Source organism: Pleuronectes platessa, chromosome 9 (genome assembly GCF_947347685.1).
Source record: "Pleuronectes platessa chromosome 9, fPlePla1.1, whole genome shotgun sequence".
Taxonomy (NCBI): domain Eukaryota; kingdom Metazoa; phylum Chordata; class Actinopteri; order Pleuronectiformes; family Pleuronectidae; genus Pleuronectes; species Pleuronectes platessa.
In genome coordinates this window covers 14,141,236-14,157,151 of record NC_070634.1, presented here as the reverse complement: position 1 = coordinate 14,157,151, position 15,916 = coordinate 14,141,236, and the positions used below count along the sequence as shown (strand labels likewise).

Below are 15,916 nucleotides of genomic sequence, written 5' to 3'. Positions count from 1 at the left end.
TTTCAGTTCATTTCATAGTTTTAAGGTGGAAAGTGAGAATGAAAGACTTAACTTGTTAAAGAAAACCTTATCCATCACTACCCCTTGCCTTTACTGGTGGAATCTTTATCAGACAGTGTGTAAAAATCCCTCTCTGCTTTCTCTTGCCATCTGTATATGAGACCGAGAGCTGTTGTGTTGCAGGTATGGCCTGCCCCTTTAAGGAAAGTTTGTAGTGTGTGACGTAGTGCACCTGGGTATTGTGGGAGAAGACGCTAAAAGTGTGTGTATAACGAGAAGTGACGGACCACCTAGAGGTGATGGGAGTGTTGCTCCTGCTGTATATCCGAGAAATAAAGTGGCCGCATTCCAAGTAAAGAAACATCTCCTCCTCCTTATTCACGGAGCGGACGGCTGGTTACCGGCCAGACAGCGAGCCAAGATAACCAGTGACAGGGGCGGCTCCTGTTACAGGCGACATAGGAGACTGATTTATCATGACGTGACACATGCAATGTTAAACAATACATTAACGTCACACCATCATCCTCTAACCCCGGGGACGCACCTGAGGTAGAAGCGCTGTGAAAAGCGCTCCGCCTCCTTTCCTCGCCCATGTTAAATACTTGGGTTGTTCGCACCGGCCATGGCACCGGCAGCGTAGTGCCGGGAAGAACCAGGAAGCGCCGCAGCCACACACAAGCACATAATCTCTACTCACAGATGCAGTGGAGATGGGTAAGTTTGTTTTTTTTTATCTCATGAGCAAAACTTTGATTTGGTCTCCTTGTACTTCAGCTGTATTTCTCTCCCTCATGGCTGCCAGACTCTGACTGGCAGTGTCCCAGCTTGACTCGGTTATCATAGCGCCACCTGGGCCCCCGGAGGGTGACTGTCAAACACAGCCAGCCTGGGAGGAGCTGGAGAACCTGGTGACGAGCCAGCGGATCGTTGCCATTGGCACCTCTGACCTGGACAAAGATCTGCTGGAACAGCTTTACAACTGGTCGAAGGTCAGTGGGGTTAATATACATGCGAGGCCTAATCCAGAGGAAACGGTGATGTTGACTCTTATATAAAGGTCAGAATGGCAGTTTATATAAGCTGTAAATGATGTAGGTCAGTCACCTGTGAAGACCAACATCATTTACCCCTGAGCCAGCGCGGAGAAATGATGATGATCATGACAAATTAAATATATAAAAAAAATTGTTTAATTAAATTTAATTAAATTAAAAAAAAAAAAAATTAAAGAAAAATTAAAGAAAAAAAAAATGCCAACGCACATCCTGCGCAGAAGCCCATTGCGCAGGAATTGCGCGTGCGTTTTTTTTGTTTTTGTTTTTTTATTTAATTTTTTCCTGTTTTTATATTTAATAAATTTAAATTTACATAGTGTAAGATATTTAGCAATTAATATAACAAATTCCGCCAATCTTAAGAGCTCAGTATTTTTGCCAGACTGAAGATGGGTCTCGCTCTACCGCTCTACCGACTACGCCACAACACCTGATAATTGCCGCGAGGAACTGAGCACACTAAGAGGATGGACAAATTATCGCGTGTCCGTGTTTGGTCATTTTATGCTGCTTTTGATAAACACTTCAGAGAAAATATTTTCTACTTTACTACATATATTTGACAGCTTTACTTAAAAGTTACTTTGATATTTTTGGCTTTTAGATACTGGATGATTTAACACACTTTAAAAACCTATTGTTAGAGAATAACCCAGTACTTTCTAACCTTGTCTTCGGACGCCTTGCAAGAATCACAGTCTGCTTATGTCCTGAGGCTGCCCCCTGCTGGCTGCTGGGTTCCTCTGCAGCTCTAGCTTGGTTTGTGCAGCTTGTGTTTAACTAAAGTTGTCCATAAAAGAAAATCTTTAATATCCTTCAAGGGCAATTTGATGTACAACCAGCAATCAGTGCACAACAAAAATAAACCAATATATACAATGTAAATAAAACACAGTATAAAAACCCTATAGACTAAGTAGCAGGGGAAAACTAGCTTTTAATAAATTAATTGATTAGTCGACGAACAGAAAATTACCCGTCAACTATTTACCTATTCTAGAAACATTTCATTCAACTTTTAATTTCCTGTTGTGTTTCTAATAATTATTAATGTTGATGACATTTCCTTGACAAATGGGAGGAGGTTTTATTACCTCTGCTAAGGAGGTTATGTTTTCATGATTTGTCAGTCAACAGGTTTATGTAATAATGGACCAATAACCACACAACTTGGTAGAAGGAAGCTGCATGGATCAGAGATGAACCTATACGGCTCTGTTGAGCTCTACTGAGTGCAAGTCTAGTGAATGAATCTGGAATCTTCTCTCAAAAAACATCCCCCCCCCCATAGGGTTTGTAGTGTGAAGCTAATGAGGTATTTTATAGCGATGTGAATCGATGTGAAATAAAGTGAATCCACTTTATTTCAGCATGAATAGAAAAAAAAGAAGGGAGTTTCATTTCACTTCACAACAGTTCCTCATAGCAGCATGATGCATACAAAGAGATGTATAAAAACCTACTCATTTTGGCGGCATAGTAGGGACATTTGCTGATGTCACCACCCGTGGCTCCGTGGACAGGCAAGCCAGCATCTGAAACATCCTCCTGGATGGCTCCCTGTGTGAACAGTCAGGCGGTGGCTCACACAGAATTTGCGCTTCCGCCTCAAGTGTGTCCCTGACGTACACGCTGCTGTGATAGACTGCGGTTAGAGTAAAGGTGAATCAAAAAATGATTAAATTATAAGATGCACAATTCAGAAAGCACCGCAAAGTAGAGGAGGAGAAGAAAGAACAATATAGAGGTAAGAATCACCCCGATTGTGGACATCATTGTTTATTTGTGTCGACATGACATGATATGCTATCAGTACAGGACTCTTTTGATATTTTTATTATATATTTGTATTGCTTTTTATAGCTTACCAATTTGTCTGCCTGTGTGTGCATCTGTTTACAGTCCAAAAGTTCTTGGGGATGCATGACAGTTTGCGTGTGTATGTTGGGGGGCGCCAATTTGAAATCTTGCCTAGGGCGCCAACATTGCCTGGGCCGGCCCTGATCAGTGAGCTGAGCTCCCAACTACCCAATGGCTGTAGGGTTTTGTGGGATGCCAGGCTCTCATTGACTGAGATGGCGTATCAATGGTGAATGAGGAAGGGGAGTGAAGAATACAGTGGTGGATGATAGGAGTGTCGGAGTTACGAACAGGAAGTGTGTCGTGTTCGCTGGACTTTAATAAAGTTACACATAAAGAGAGAAGTTTCCTGTCGTCTATACACGAGGACGCTACAATATGAACGTGTTCACCGCTCAAATTCATTATTTGTCATTGAATTTCGTTCAGTTCATCGTTCTCATAAAAGTGAATGCGTTATTTTGCGTTCGTTTATGCACAACACTGCAATTCGGTTTCCTCAGGTTAATCACCAGCTTTTATCTTTACAGTTAAAGGAAATATGAGCTCGATGAGCTCAGTGTAACAGGTTCAAAGTCAGTTGGCTCAGCAGTACACACATGTGAAAGGTCAGTTTTACTATGTTACATTGTTTTTATGACACCCAACAGTTATGGCATCATCACTCACTAACTCACTTTCCGCTATATTAAAAACACCAGTGTCATCTTTAAAAAGGGTTCATTTCATAATTTTAATAAAGCCAGGTCATGATATACAGATATATGACAGCATTAAATATGTTTACAGCGCAACAGATAATTTGTCTTCATGAGATCTGACCCTGTCTGGAAAAACCAAGCATGATTCGTAAACAATAACTTCTTTCTCAGAGTTAACATTCTACCTCATCTGAGTTCAGACAGTTTCCAGTGATAGAATAACACCACACAGATGACATCGGCCTATTTCTGTCAATCTCAAAACAGTGCTGAAATTTCAACCCTCAAATTAATCACATGAGCGTCGGGGGGGAATATATTTCAATGCATCGTCAGAAATATTGCATGGTTAGAAAACACGACAGTTTAAAGTTATACTTTTACAGTTGTCCGTTTAACCAGTTAAAAGTCTGCATCATAAAATAAACCGCTCATATATATTTGGGTATTGAAATGTGAAAGTGCATGTTTTTCTCAATTGTGGAATGCAATGGTGTCATATACAGCAGTAACAACCAAAACTGCACAAATATACAACTTCTCGAACTATATTAGTTTCCATTTATTCTTTTAAAAATGTTTGGTATAATTTTATGCTAAAAACAATAGATTTCTAGCCTTTACTTTTGCTGCAATCATAATATTTTCATTCAGACTCAACATGTTTAAAGCTCAATTCACACAGACCCAGTGGAGACAAAGCAGGTAGGAAGATAGAAGGAGAAAAAGTTGAGGCACTTCACATGAGAACAGGGTCAGGGAACCTTCATCTTGGATCAACCGTCATTTCTCATAGTTAAAGCAGCCTCTGCTGTGGTGGTAAAAGACTGTCAGTGTACTGGTCATGGTGAAACACGAGAGTTTCACAGTCTTGTCTCTCCAAACTGACAGTGGGGTTCATATCGCGTATTCATCTACAATTTTTGATCTCACTGAGACGATGTGATGGATACCTGCATCTGTTAAACCGAACAAATCATATAAGAAGAAGATGGAACCTTATCTGTAAGATAAATCAATGAATTCAGGACCCATTTTGATTAGCAGCATCCAGTATTCAGCGCCATTACTGCATGTCGTGTGTGTGTGTGTGTGTGTGTGTGTGAGAGAGAGAGAGTGTGTGTGTGTGAGAATGAAAATGTGAATGAAAATGGCTTCATCCCGGTCGTCTTCTCTGGTGGGGGTTTGCTAAGGGCTTGCCTTCCTTGCACTGACAAGGTAGCCTTTAGACTTGATGATGCCCCTGCTCTTGACAATAATGGAGTAACGCAGAACCCATTCCAGCCTCCAGTCGGCGATGTTCAGATCTTGTGTTCCCTCCTTCAACGCCTCTTTGAAGGTGGCTGCTGACATCAGCTCTGAGGACAGAAACATGAAGCAGAGAGATGAGCAGTTTAAATTAAAACAGGTTCATGTGAACTCTGCTGTTCACACTATGCAAAGCGCATACAAATTAGATACGCTAAAGCTGTAGTTGACCCCACCTACAATGCATTAACTCATCTCTTCGTGATAAAGCATAAAGGGATAAAGCTGGAGTTTTTATAAATGTGTCATCTTCAGTCTATTTGTGAACCTCATGCCTAATTTGGGTTATCAAACAAACTCATCTCAGTGGCAAAAACAAAAATGCATGATCTCTCACCTTTGGGATCGCTGTGTGTGAGCAGCTGGATGTCAAACTCTTTAGCAAAAGCTGTGAGGTCAGGAGGCATCACACAGCAAGAGGCCAGGTTGACCTGGTTACTGCTCGGCTTCACCTGCTCCAGAGGAAATATGGTCAGTTATTGGTTTCACAAACAAAAAACTGCCATTCTGACCTTTATATAAGAGTCAACATCCCCGTTTCCTCTGGATTAGGCCTCGCATGTATATTAACCTCACTGACCTTCGACCAGTTGTAAAGCTGTTCCAGCAGATCTTTGTCCAGGTCAGAGGTGCCAATGGCAGCGATCCGCTGGCTCGTCACCAGGGTCTCCAGCTCCTCCCAGGCTGGCTGAAGGTGAGCCAGTGTTTGACCGTCACCCTCCGGGGGCCCAGGTGGCGCTATGATAACCGAGTCAAGCTGGGACACTGCCAGAGTCTGGCAGGCTATGAGGGAGAGAAATACAGCTGAAGTACATAGAGACCAAATCAAAGTTTTGCTCATGAGATAAAAAAAAAAAAACTCACCCATCTCCACTGCATCTGTGATTGACGACTGAAGTGACTCACACAGGAACAGCTTGACTGAAAGAACAAGGCAAACATGTTGTCCATCACACAATGTAGTATTTTATAAATCATTGGTACTACTTTTTACTTACTTATTAATGTATGCATTTTTTTATTGAGCCAGTTAAGTAGGGGAACTCAATTAGTTGCCAGATGAATTGGAGAATGTTTTAAACTAATTATTTGATCGGGGACCTTTTCTGAATTAACTCTATTTTAAATGATCAATAATAAATGTAGACATTAATAAACAAAACTTATACTAATGATCTCCCTTATTAAAAATGACTGAAGTAACCTGAACAAGTTCATTAAAGCCAACTGAATGTGACAGCTAATAGATTTTATGCTGTTCTAGCAGACGACAGAGCAGAAGTACAGACCAGAAACCTTCACCTCTTCCCTCTCCTCAGGTGTGATGGCATCTGTTGGCTGGGGAATGGAGCAGTCCAGTGTATCTGTGAAGTTCTGCATGAAATGAGAAGCACTTTAGAGACTAATACTAATTTTGTGAAATATATAAGATTACACTCTTCTGTCTGTAAAAGCTCTGACTTTTCTATTCCAACATCATTGTGTTACTAAATGTCCATGCGGTCGTTTTCCGCTGAAACCAGCTGTGAGAAGCATCGTCATCACAACCATCTGACACCTTTCCAAAAAATGATACATGTGTTCAATAATTTTGCGTGGCATTTAAGGATGATAAGGAAATTTAAATTGCCCTTTATTGAAAAAAGGTTTGTCAGCCGTTCTGTACACGAATGCTGGTAATGAGGCGAGCATGAAGTACATTTATTTGCTGTGTTCATGTGTGACATAGTACTGTTGTGAATTTTATGTTAATCTGAAAGTTCACACCTGTAAAATGTTGTGTGTAGAATGGAAATGTTGTTAACTGTTAGTGAAAAGACCTTTGTGACTTATGTGAGCTTATTTTTTATACATGATTCCATTGTGTTAAATTGACATCACTTTACATAATGCGTTGTTTGTTTGAAAGGTGTTTAGAACAACAGAGCACAAACACAGCAAAAGTTGAGCTTTATGATATAAATATGTGACACAGCAATTTCAAAGTGTATGTGTTGTTCTACAAGATATGCAGCAAACACAACTTGAGGAATCACAGGTCCTCAAGTAAAGGACGTTTCTACAGGCTTTGTATTTGCAAGTATATATGACCCCCAGTTCACCTCTTTCAAACCATCCCCATTTGATTCCAATGGGTGTGGTAATAAAAGGCAGATTAGCTGAGCCTCGCAAAACTATCGGCAGCAGGGGTGAGATCAGCAGAAATGGTGGCTCACTACAGTGGATCCTGCAGCCTTTTAATATTGACCTCAGGCTTTTCAGAAAACTTTGATGAATGCAAATTATCCCACTGGGACTCTTTGCAAAAATCATATCACAGTTAATAGACAAAAACTCTAGGGCAAAGTTTTTGAGCCCCCACCTTTACCCAGCACCCAACCCAACAAGCAGACGCACGCTTGGAATGGAGCCTTTGGCAGGCAGCGCTGCATGAACATTCATGGTGACAGCGTCTTTTCAGTGAGCCATGAGGACGCCTTTGAAGTCCATCCCTACAGTCGTTTTATTTTTTCAAGCACTGGAATTCTACCGCCTCACAGCATAGTAGCTGGGTTCAAATACTAGTGTGTGTTCTTTTCACATGAAATGCAAGCAAAACTGGTTGATAAAGGTCTCAACTTTTCCAATGAGAGACCAGCAGCGCAACAAGTATGCGCTATGAAAACTGTAAGTGTGACCCCACCTCACTTGACGGCTTTGTTGTGGAAAACCAGTCCCTCAGTGTAGCTTGAATGCAGTCTTGAAGCTGAAATATCAAATTGGAAAGAACACAGGGTTAGATATGCATCTGTAGTTTTACGAAAGGATCCGAGGAACTAAGTTGAAGCTTAAATAAACAGAATCCACACTCACATCTGGAGAGCTGCTGTGTGATTTAAATGAAGACAACAGCTGGACAAAACTTGTAACAATGAGAGAATGGGGCTGAACATAGTTTAGAAGCTTCAGCTCTGATGCTGTGCTGATATCACATAGGATGGATGGATGGATGGATAGTAGAGATAGGACCGAGGATCACATTTACATCATGCAAGTGATTAAGTCACTGGACAACTCAAGGTGGTTTTATGAAAGTAATGTGAAGGTTTAAAACTACTGATTTCACAATATAGTGCTATTTCCATTAAACTTCTACAGAATCCTATCTGACGTGTGTCACCAAGACTGAAAAATCCAGGCCTTCTCCATTTTCATTCTAAGAAGCAAAAATTACGTATATGATCTCGTAGTTCTGGCAGCTAAATTTGTACATGTGGGCCCCAACCCTATAGTTTTAATTTGCTGCAGGAAAACTGTAAAATTCAGGGGGCTGTTATATAGTAAAACAAAAAGTAGTCTGATAGTGTTGCAAGTCAAATTATTGGACTTCTATTGCATTTCTATTCCTCCTCTTGGCTTTATTCTCAAGTCTGATTCTCTACACAGGTAAATTGTTGCCTGAGCAGGTTTTTCCTGTCTGATGTTTCAAAAGGAACAAGGTAAACATTTGTTCAGGTTTTGACCGGACAGACTTTTTAAAGATATTGTTCGGGAGCAAACAGTGCATTTACGTTTTGCAAACAAAGTGTACTGACAAATTGACACAGATCAGCCACTGGTTGAGCTATCATACACTATCACGGGGTGGAGCTCTAGCTCCTTGGAGAGAGGAGGTACTACTTCTCAATGTTTGATGTTGAGATGGTGAGCTGGACAGAAACAGGAAATGTAAAGAGGTCAAATTAGGATCCGAGAGAGAAAAGGGTAAAATCGAAGTCGGTCTCTGCTTTGAATGGGGCTAAACCTGTGACCTACAATAGATTTAGATAACAGTTTATTGCAACTGATACTGACCCTGGAGCTGCCATGTGTTCTGGTTAGAAGTGAATTTAGAAAGAGGCACAGCAGCACCTGTCTGCAGGTGATGTGCCGAGTTCAGGGTCAACATCAAACATTCAACACACAAACACACACTTCCTTAAACAGGCGCCTCCACAAGTAGCACCTGGAAAACTTGTTTTAAAATGGTCTCGTGATAAACGACTCAAACGTGGTTAACAGGCTAATTTCGGCTAACACAAATAAAAGCTGGTTAAACATTCAGCCTGACGTTGCCCGGCAGGCTAAGCTAATAAGCTACCACGGTGAGGAAGCTGCATTCAAACTAGACATGTTGATTTGTAGACCGCGAGCTCACCTCCTCGCCGGGGGAGCCCGGGCACTTCTTCTTCAGGCGGCTGCGGTTCACCAGGTTCCCGGTGTGGAGCCGCAGGGTCTTGGCGTGGTTCAGCCACATCTTCGCCCCGGTGCTGTCGGTGTTTTGAGGGTCCATGTGGTTTTGGCGCTGCTAGCTGCCCAAGTTGCTAAACCGGTGACGGCTGGTTGAACCTAGCTCAGACAGGTGCTGTCACTGCGCCGCCGAGCCGCTGGTTGATGGAGGAACACACCCGACAACTCGACACACACACACACAACTGTTTAAGAACTACTGGAGTCAGGATGACTTGCAGGAGCGTTGTCTGACCCGAGGCGGCTGCTGCTCTACAGCCGTCAGCCGCTATTCAGTGGGGGTGTCCCGCAAAACACGGGCACGACTCCTTGAGGAATGGACTGCGCCATGAAACGAGACAGGGCTGCTTCCAATCAACGGACAGGATCCCGGTGCTGGGGCAGTCTCTGCTCCGAGCGCTAGATGGTGATGTAGGGTTTTCTAATTGTTTTTGTTAAGCTGCCTACATTCACGCAACAAGCCCTTAAAGGGATAGTTCACGGAAAAATGAAACTTCACTCATTCTCTACCCACCACTATGCCGATGGAGGGGTGGGTAAAGTATTTGAGTCCACAAAACACTACTGGAGTCTCAGGGGTAAACAGTGTTGCAGCCAAATCCAATAGAATTGAAGTAAATAGTGACCACTTCATCAAACATAAATATATAACGACAAAAAATCTGAAATGCCTCCGTGCTGCTCGTGTGGTGTCAGCCAAGTGACATTCCATATTCAAAGTTTTAAGCCTAACTGTCTGCTGTTATCCTCCTCCTAGTTGCTACTGCAGTAACTGCAGTTATTTGCAGAGTTCTCACGAGACAACATCAACAGGAACGAAGTAACTGCTGCAGTTCCTGCAGATCTAGAGATTCTGCACCTTGTATAAAGTCTGCAGACGTCGATGTGAGAACCCCACTGTGAGTGAGTTGTAGGGTTGATGACACTTTAAACACACAACAGACACACAAAAAAACAAAACAAAGGACATTGTTTATGTGGGTTATATTATTATCAATACATCAATTGATTTCTACGGATAAGTTAATGTGTATGAATATAATAATGAACTCTGCTACACTCATTTAACTTTGATTTCAATTTTTTAAGCAAAATAACATTATTCTACAAAAAGTTTATATCCAATAATATAATTACACAATCAACAATGTCATAATGAGTTTTTATGCTTTACCTTCCTGTGACTTAAAATCAATTGTAAAAGTTTGAATGATGACAAGACACTGACATGTGATGTTTTTTTTTTTAATCTGTTTTGAGATAGACTTCTTCTTGTTTCAGAATGACAGTACTCCCGTGCATGGAGCCACTTCAAGGGAAAAAAAGCTTTTCCCAGATCAAAGGGAAGGAATTTTACCCATCTGCATAAAGTCCTGACCTCGATTCCCCTCAGCGCCTTTGGGATGAGCTGACACTCTGACTGCGCCTGACCTTGTCACCCGTCCTCAGTACCCAGCCTCCCTAATGTGCTTGTGGTTGAATGGCAGGAAATCCCTGCAGACAGGTTTCCAAATCTTGTAGTAAGCCTTACTGGAAGAGGAGGGACTGTTGCAACATCCTATTATTGTTCATAGCTTTGAAATGAGATGTGTTTATTTATCACATATGAGTAAAATGTTTAGGAATTCATATACTTTTAATGTGTTAAAAATGACTCTGTGAAACATCAATAAATCTTTGATTTTTTCACATTACCATTGAAATACTTTGAGACATGCACTGAACTCCAGACATGCTCCGGACATTCTCAGCAGGGGATGTATGTGAGAACACAGCAGGAGAAACACCGCTGGATTTACTGCGAGCGAGTGTGTCTGTCTTACACTCGACAGACGCAAAAATGAAAAACACAAAAGTAAAACAAATATCTGTAAACAAAAGCACTTGATCTCTTCGGCAGAAATTACGTCCTGCCTCCGTCTGCTCCACCCCCCCCCCCCCCCCTCACCTGAATGCTCCAGAGATTTCTATTTTGTTGTGAATGTGTCAGAGCGGAGAATCTCCTGCTGTGTCCTGAGAAAGTCCCGACCCAATTCTTTGGTCATCCTCTGGAGGTCCTGCCTGAAAACTGCTTAAGAAACACTTATCATGACCGATTCAAAACACTGCCCAGATTTATGATTCAAACAACATGAGCATTTGAAAGCAATCAAATCACTGCAGGGGTGAGATGCTTTAGAGCAGAAGCGGAAGTAACCCATCAACCTCTGGCCCCTATCCTCAGAGTATATTTTTATAAATATTACACCAGCGACTTCATCTTCTTAAAGCTGCTCTGTGTTTTTGCTGAACACTTTGGGGGGCAGAACAAACCGGCGGTATTTGTGTAAGAGTGGTCAGGGGCTCTTGCTTGGAAAGTACTCAGTCATGATAATATATGAGCCTTGTGGGATTCAGTGATCAAATTGCACTTCAACTGAGCAATAGTAAAAGTTGGAGTGTTTACATGTCAGAGGAGGTGGGGTAAAGGACAGAGTTTGTGTTGGGGGGAGGGCAGATTTCACTGTGTGTCCTATAAGAGTAAAGAGCCACAGCGATCTGTACTGGATAAAAGTGTTTTTTCCTCCCAGGACTTCTCAAATACTGAATGTGAGCAGGTACGTTTCTCTGCATGCTTCCGAAACAGTTCCCTCATGTTATTCTTGGTTAGCAATCCTAACTCCAGCCATGTGTTTTCCCACTGTTGAGTTCAATGAAGCGTCAGAGGTAAGAGCAAAAAGGGGGATCCAGATGTGAATATCAGAAACTCACCTTATTTTCAGAAAAACAGCTTTCAGAGGAAAGAGCTGCACTGAGGTCAGCTGCACACCAGGATTTAAATATTTTAATCATGGGTGAAAGACAGGACAGCGCAGATGTCTGCTTTTTTCTTCTTTGTGATCTAATCCGTTTGTTTCTGTGCAGTGAGCCACACACAAACAGCAGCAGCAGCCATGAAGTTTCAAGCTCTTTTCTTCCTTCTGCTCCTAACCTGCATGTACGAGAGTCTGGCACAAGGTAAGAGGAACAAGTTAGATGTGATTAACTCCTCGACTACAGTATCGTTATTGCTAAATGTGGCTAGATGCAGAGATCGAAGTGGTAATTACTGCATTAGTTTAATACTGTGCAGGAAACATTATAAGCTAAAATCTTAAAATGCGGTTTTTGGTGCTTTTTTCAAATGTGTCAGCAGTTGTATTTTATAAACCGATTCCTTTTTTCTATGGTTACTTGATTCTTTAAATGAGATGCATTATTCAGACCAAATTAAATCTCAACACTTCTTACCAAAGAGTCATCTATCTCGACTTGCTCAGAGGTTTGATATGGTAAAAAACTGAAAACCACACACACGCCTTTATTTAAAGTAAAGCTATTGATTTTTAAGGACATTTCCCCCATTGGCAACATTCCTACTATAACACAGACGTGCACACACATAAAGGACAAGTTCCAGTTGAGCTTTACTCAGAGGTTTTGTGTACCTTGCTCAGAGCGTCTCTGTGAGAGTGACATCGTCACGTGGGGCAGTTTATCCCTCTTTAACCCGACGTAACCTTACACCTCTCTCCAGGCTCCTATAGCAACTGCTGCCTCGGGCAAGTTCAGAGGATGAGGGCTAAAGCAAAGGCAAATATCGAAAGTTACAGGATGCAGGAAACAGATGGGGATTGCTACATCAGAGCTGTTGTGTAAGTAACAAATGTTTTGAAATAAATGTTTGGCCCTCGCCGAGCGTTTTGTTTGCACATTGATGGAATGTCCTACTTTATTAATTTGGCAAAGGGTGACGGAAAAATAAACATCCTAACTTCTGAGGAAATGAGAGATATAGACTTACTGCAGGACTACGAAATGTACACTATTAAATGTCTTTGGCTGCTTATTAAACATGTGTAAGCTTGATTATATTAAAACCTTTTACACTGAATCGTGCAGGTTTCTGATGAAGAAGAAGCCGTCACATAATAAACAAAGGACTGTCTGCGCCAATCCAAACGATTCTTGGGTCCAGGAGCTGATCAGGACCATGGATGTGCAAGTGCAGAATTAGGTAAAAATTCTTAAATAATGCACTTTAATGCCTCATAGACAATGTCAACCACTGAGTTAATTATTCATCCTATATCTTTTGACTTTGCAGACCAGTGAAAGGGGAAAAGAAGAAGACAGAACGGGGGAGAGGAGAGCAGCTGTTCTTATATAACCGAGAACTGTTTGTTGTAGGTTTCAGTAGATGAGCTATTTCCTGTTTCTAAAAGAAAAATGTATCTCTTGTAAACAGATAACTATTACGCAAACATATAATCTGCTGAAAATTGGAGCCATTATTTCAAATTTCATGTAAATGAGCCAGTGCTGTTCACTGCTCTGTGATAAGTAGCGCCTGGTACCAATGAGCCACTATTAGGCAGCTAGGGAACGTATAAGTGTATATGGGCCTGTGTATAAGTGTGTGTGCATGTTCTGAGTTTTTTTTATGAAACAGAAGAGATATTTTTGTATCAGCAGTCTCCTTTTGCTTTGTGTGTCCCAATATCAAATAAAGAAAAAATATAAAATACTCAGCATTCTGAAATAGTTCATCAGAACATATTGTAACACGACAGTTAACATGAAGCTGTTTTAAATCATTTCTGTCCTGACTTGTTGATCACAAGGTTCACATGGAGGGAAACGGTTGCACAATTCCCCAAAGGTGACGTTTTTACTGGCTGTTAAAGAAAAAAAGCAGGCTCAGCTTTATTCCAGTAACTGCTCACTTATCCTAGTTTTGGCATCAACCTAAGGTTATAACTGACAATAAGATCTAACACTTTAAAGCAAGGCTTTCACAACTCACTCACGATAAACTAAGCTGGTTTTCATTGGTTATTCTATGACGCTGATTGTAAAAGTTTGACTCAACAGCTAAATATCTGCCAGATTCTCAGACATCCAGTCCAACTCTGGCTCTTTATCTACATCTATCAGTGCATGTTTCTGTTTTATATGGAATGTTTGATAGATATACAAAAATGTGGAATTCCTGTATTTTTTCAAATTGGGCCCTATGTTTTCAAATGCAAGAACGATTGAAGTATGATCTGACCTCTCTAATTCCACCCTCACATTTTGAATTAAACATATATATTGGTCTTTTGGAATGCAGGACGGCAACTGAAGGTGAACATAAAAACTGGAGCTACCTGAGAAGGAGAGACACAGCTTCGGGGTCTCAGCCAATGTTACCGTTTATTATCATTTCCACATTCACCGAATCATTATTCTCATCCACTGAACCAAAAACAGGGTCAACTGTGCCACGCTGGTCACTGATTAGTGCTTTGTTGATGCTCTATGGTGTGAAAAACAAGGATAACTGTAACTTTGCTCCTGACAACCCTTGATTTTATGTTTTCTATCATGGTCTGGATTCTTCCTCTCATGATGACTACATACCAGGCACTCCCACATGAAATGTAATTCAGATTGTATATGATTGGTGCACAATCTGACAAATTAATGTTGTTTCCTTTATTATGTAAAATTGAATCAGTTCTGATCTGTTTGTAAGAGCTCACAATGTCTAAATGCTAAATTCACTTCCTAACATTGATCACTTATAATAATTATTACTAAGCAAGTTCTGGGTGTATTAGTATTGGAAAAGTAAAATGATAAAGTAAAGTCTGCACTTTAAAAAGTAAAAAAAACATGACAATTATATGTTGGCTTTGAACCAGTAACATTATCTACAGTCTAGAATGGATGGTTCATGTCTTTGCCCCTCGGCCATCATGATGCCATGCACCTGTGAATAATGTCTGGAGACAGTTTACAGTCAGTTCTGTTGAAAGAATCTGCCTGAATGAGTGATTTCAACATTGAATCACAATCCCACAAGCTGCAGGGCTCGATTAGAAAGAAGATTATTTCTCAGAAACATGCAGTCCTCTATAGGCCCTGCAAAGTCATCTTAGTTTCCCAGTGTATAATCTCGTGGTCTTTTCTCGACCAGTGACCTTGTGCTCAATGGTAAATTTGTTGTATTGAAAACTCAGGTAGTACTTTATATACTGGTCAGTATAAGGGATGTAAGTGAGTATATACTGAAAAGGTTAACCTAATAACACTTATAAAGAGTTTCCACAAAAATGTCTGGAAGGATGTGGTATGTGTCAGGGAAGAAACCATTACAATTTGAGGCAGATCCAGGAGTTTCGTTTTAACTTTGTTTAACATTGCGAGAAAGATAATTACCAACATTTCCACATGTCATTTTCATGGATCTTGGAATGAATGTAGGCCAGCTGTCGGGCCTTGCTGGAGAAATCCCCTATACTGAGTACCATTCTACATCAACACACTTGACATTCCTTCTGTGAAGGGAATAAAATATTGCTCAGACAGTTTGTCCCAACATCTTTTCAGAGGTATCCACAAATGTTTTTCATGTGTGAGCTGCTGTGCTTTCAGTTTCTGTCCATTCCACCACAAACCAGCTCCATACGAGGCGTCAGTCTGCTGCTCTTCCATCATGTGAAGCCACTGTCATGTTTCGGATCCTTATCCTGCTGTGGGGTGAACCCCCCCGACCAACCAGTCGTCGTTTGTCATACCTGATATCAGAACATGCGGTGCAACCTCCTGCATCACAGTAATGTCCTAGAGGGTGCAGTAACACAAAATGTACCAGTACTGCCTTTTGGCAGACAAATCATTTATATAAATCCACAAAAGGTGGGTGTCTTGTGT

General features: G+C 41.1%; 2 protein-coding genes across 8 annotated transcripts; one reads left to right on the top strand and one right to left on the bottom strand.

The window, feature by feature from the left end:
- Positions 1-3,632: 3,632 nt before the first annotated feature.
- Positions 3,633-12,192, bottom strand: gclm (glutamate-cysteine ligase, modifier subunit). Of its 5 annotated transcripts, XM_053430523.1 has the most exons (9): positions 11,948-12,192; positions 11,145-11,264; positions 9,105-10,121; positions 7,611-7,673; positions 6,217-6,301; positions 5,792-5,848; positions 5,508-5,710; positions 5,265-5,379; positions 3,633-4,977 (listed from the first exon to the last, which is right to left on the bottom strand). In XM_053430523.1, exons 3-9 carry the CDS (start codon positions 9,237-9,239, stop codon positions 4,808-4,810), a joined length of 828 nt encoding a protein of 275 aa, XP_053286498.1. In that variant the 5' UTR covers positions 9,240-10,121; positions 11,145-11,264; positions 11,948-12,192; the 3' UTR covers positions 3,633-4,807. The 5 variants fall into 5 exon arrangements, with proteins under 5 accessions (XP_053286498.1, XP_053286500.1, XP_053286502.1 ...); XM_053430525.1 differs by lacking the exons at positions 11,145-11,264; positions 11,948-12,192 and adding an exon at positions 10,554-11,117; XM_053430527.1 differs by lacking the exons at positions 11,145-11,264; positions 11,948-12,192 and adding an exon at positions 10,575-11,117.
- ccl25b (chemokine (C-C motif) ligand 25b) lies at positions 11,638-13,742 on the top strand. 3 transcript variants are annotated; one of them, XM_053430529.1, is made up of 5 exons: positions 11,638-11,793; positions 12,101-12,193; positions 12,753-12,870; positions 13,118-13,232; positions 13,323-13,742. In XM_053430529.1, exons 2-4 carry the CDS (start codon positions 12,130-12,132, stop codon positions 13,230-13,232), a joined length of 297 nt encoding a protein of 98 aa, XP_053286504.1. In that variant the 5' UTR covers positions 11,638-11,793; positions 12,101-12,129; the 3' UTR covers positions 13,323-13,742. The 3 variants fall into 3 exon arrangements, with proteins under 3 accessions (XP_053286504.1, XP_053286505.1, XP_053286506.1); XM_053430530.1 differs by having other exon boundaries at positions 11,662-11,785; XM_053430531.1 differs by having other exon boundaries at positions 11,788-11,902.
- Positions 13,743-15,916: the final 2,174 nt, after the last annotated feature.

Coding starts and splice junctions, on each gene's coding strand:
- ccl25b (XM_053430529.1), top strand. CDS start 12,130: ATGAAGTTTCAAGCTCTTTTCTTCCTTCTGCTCCTAACCTGCATGTAC. Junction 12,194..12,752: donor GTACGAGAGTCTGGCACAAG/GTAAGAGGAACA, acceptor ACCTCTCTCCAG/GCTCCTATAGCAACTGCTGC. Junction 12,871..13,117: donor TGCTACATCAGAGCTGTTGT/GTAAGTAACAAA, acceptor TGAATCGTGCAG/GTTTCTGATGAAGAAGAAGC.
- gclm (XM_053430523.1), bottom strand. CDS start 9,239: ATGGACCCTCAAAACACCGACAGCACCGGGGCGAAGATGTGGCTGAAC. Junction 6,302..7,610: donor CAACAAAGCCGTCAAGTGAG/GTGGGGTCACAC, acceptor CATTTCATGCAG/AACTTCACAGATACACTGGA. Junction 4,978..5,264: donor CACACACAGCGATCCCAAAG/GTGAGAGATCAT, acceptor TTCTGTCCTCAG/AGCTGATGTCAGCAGCCACC.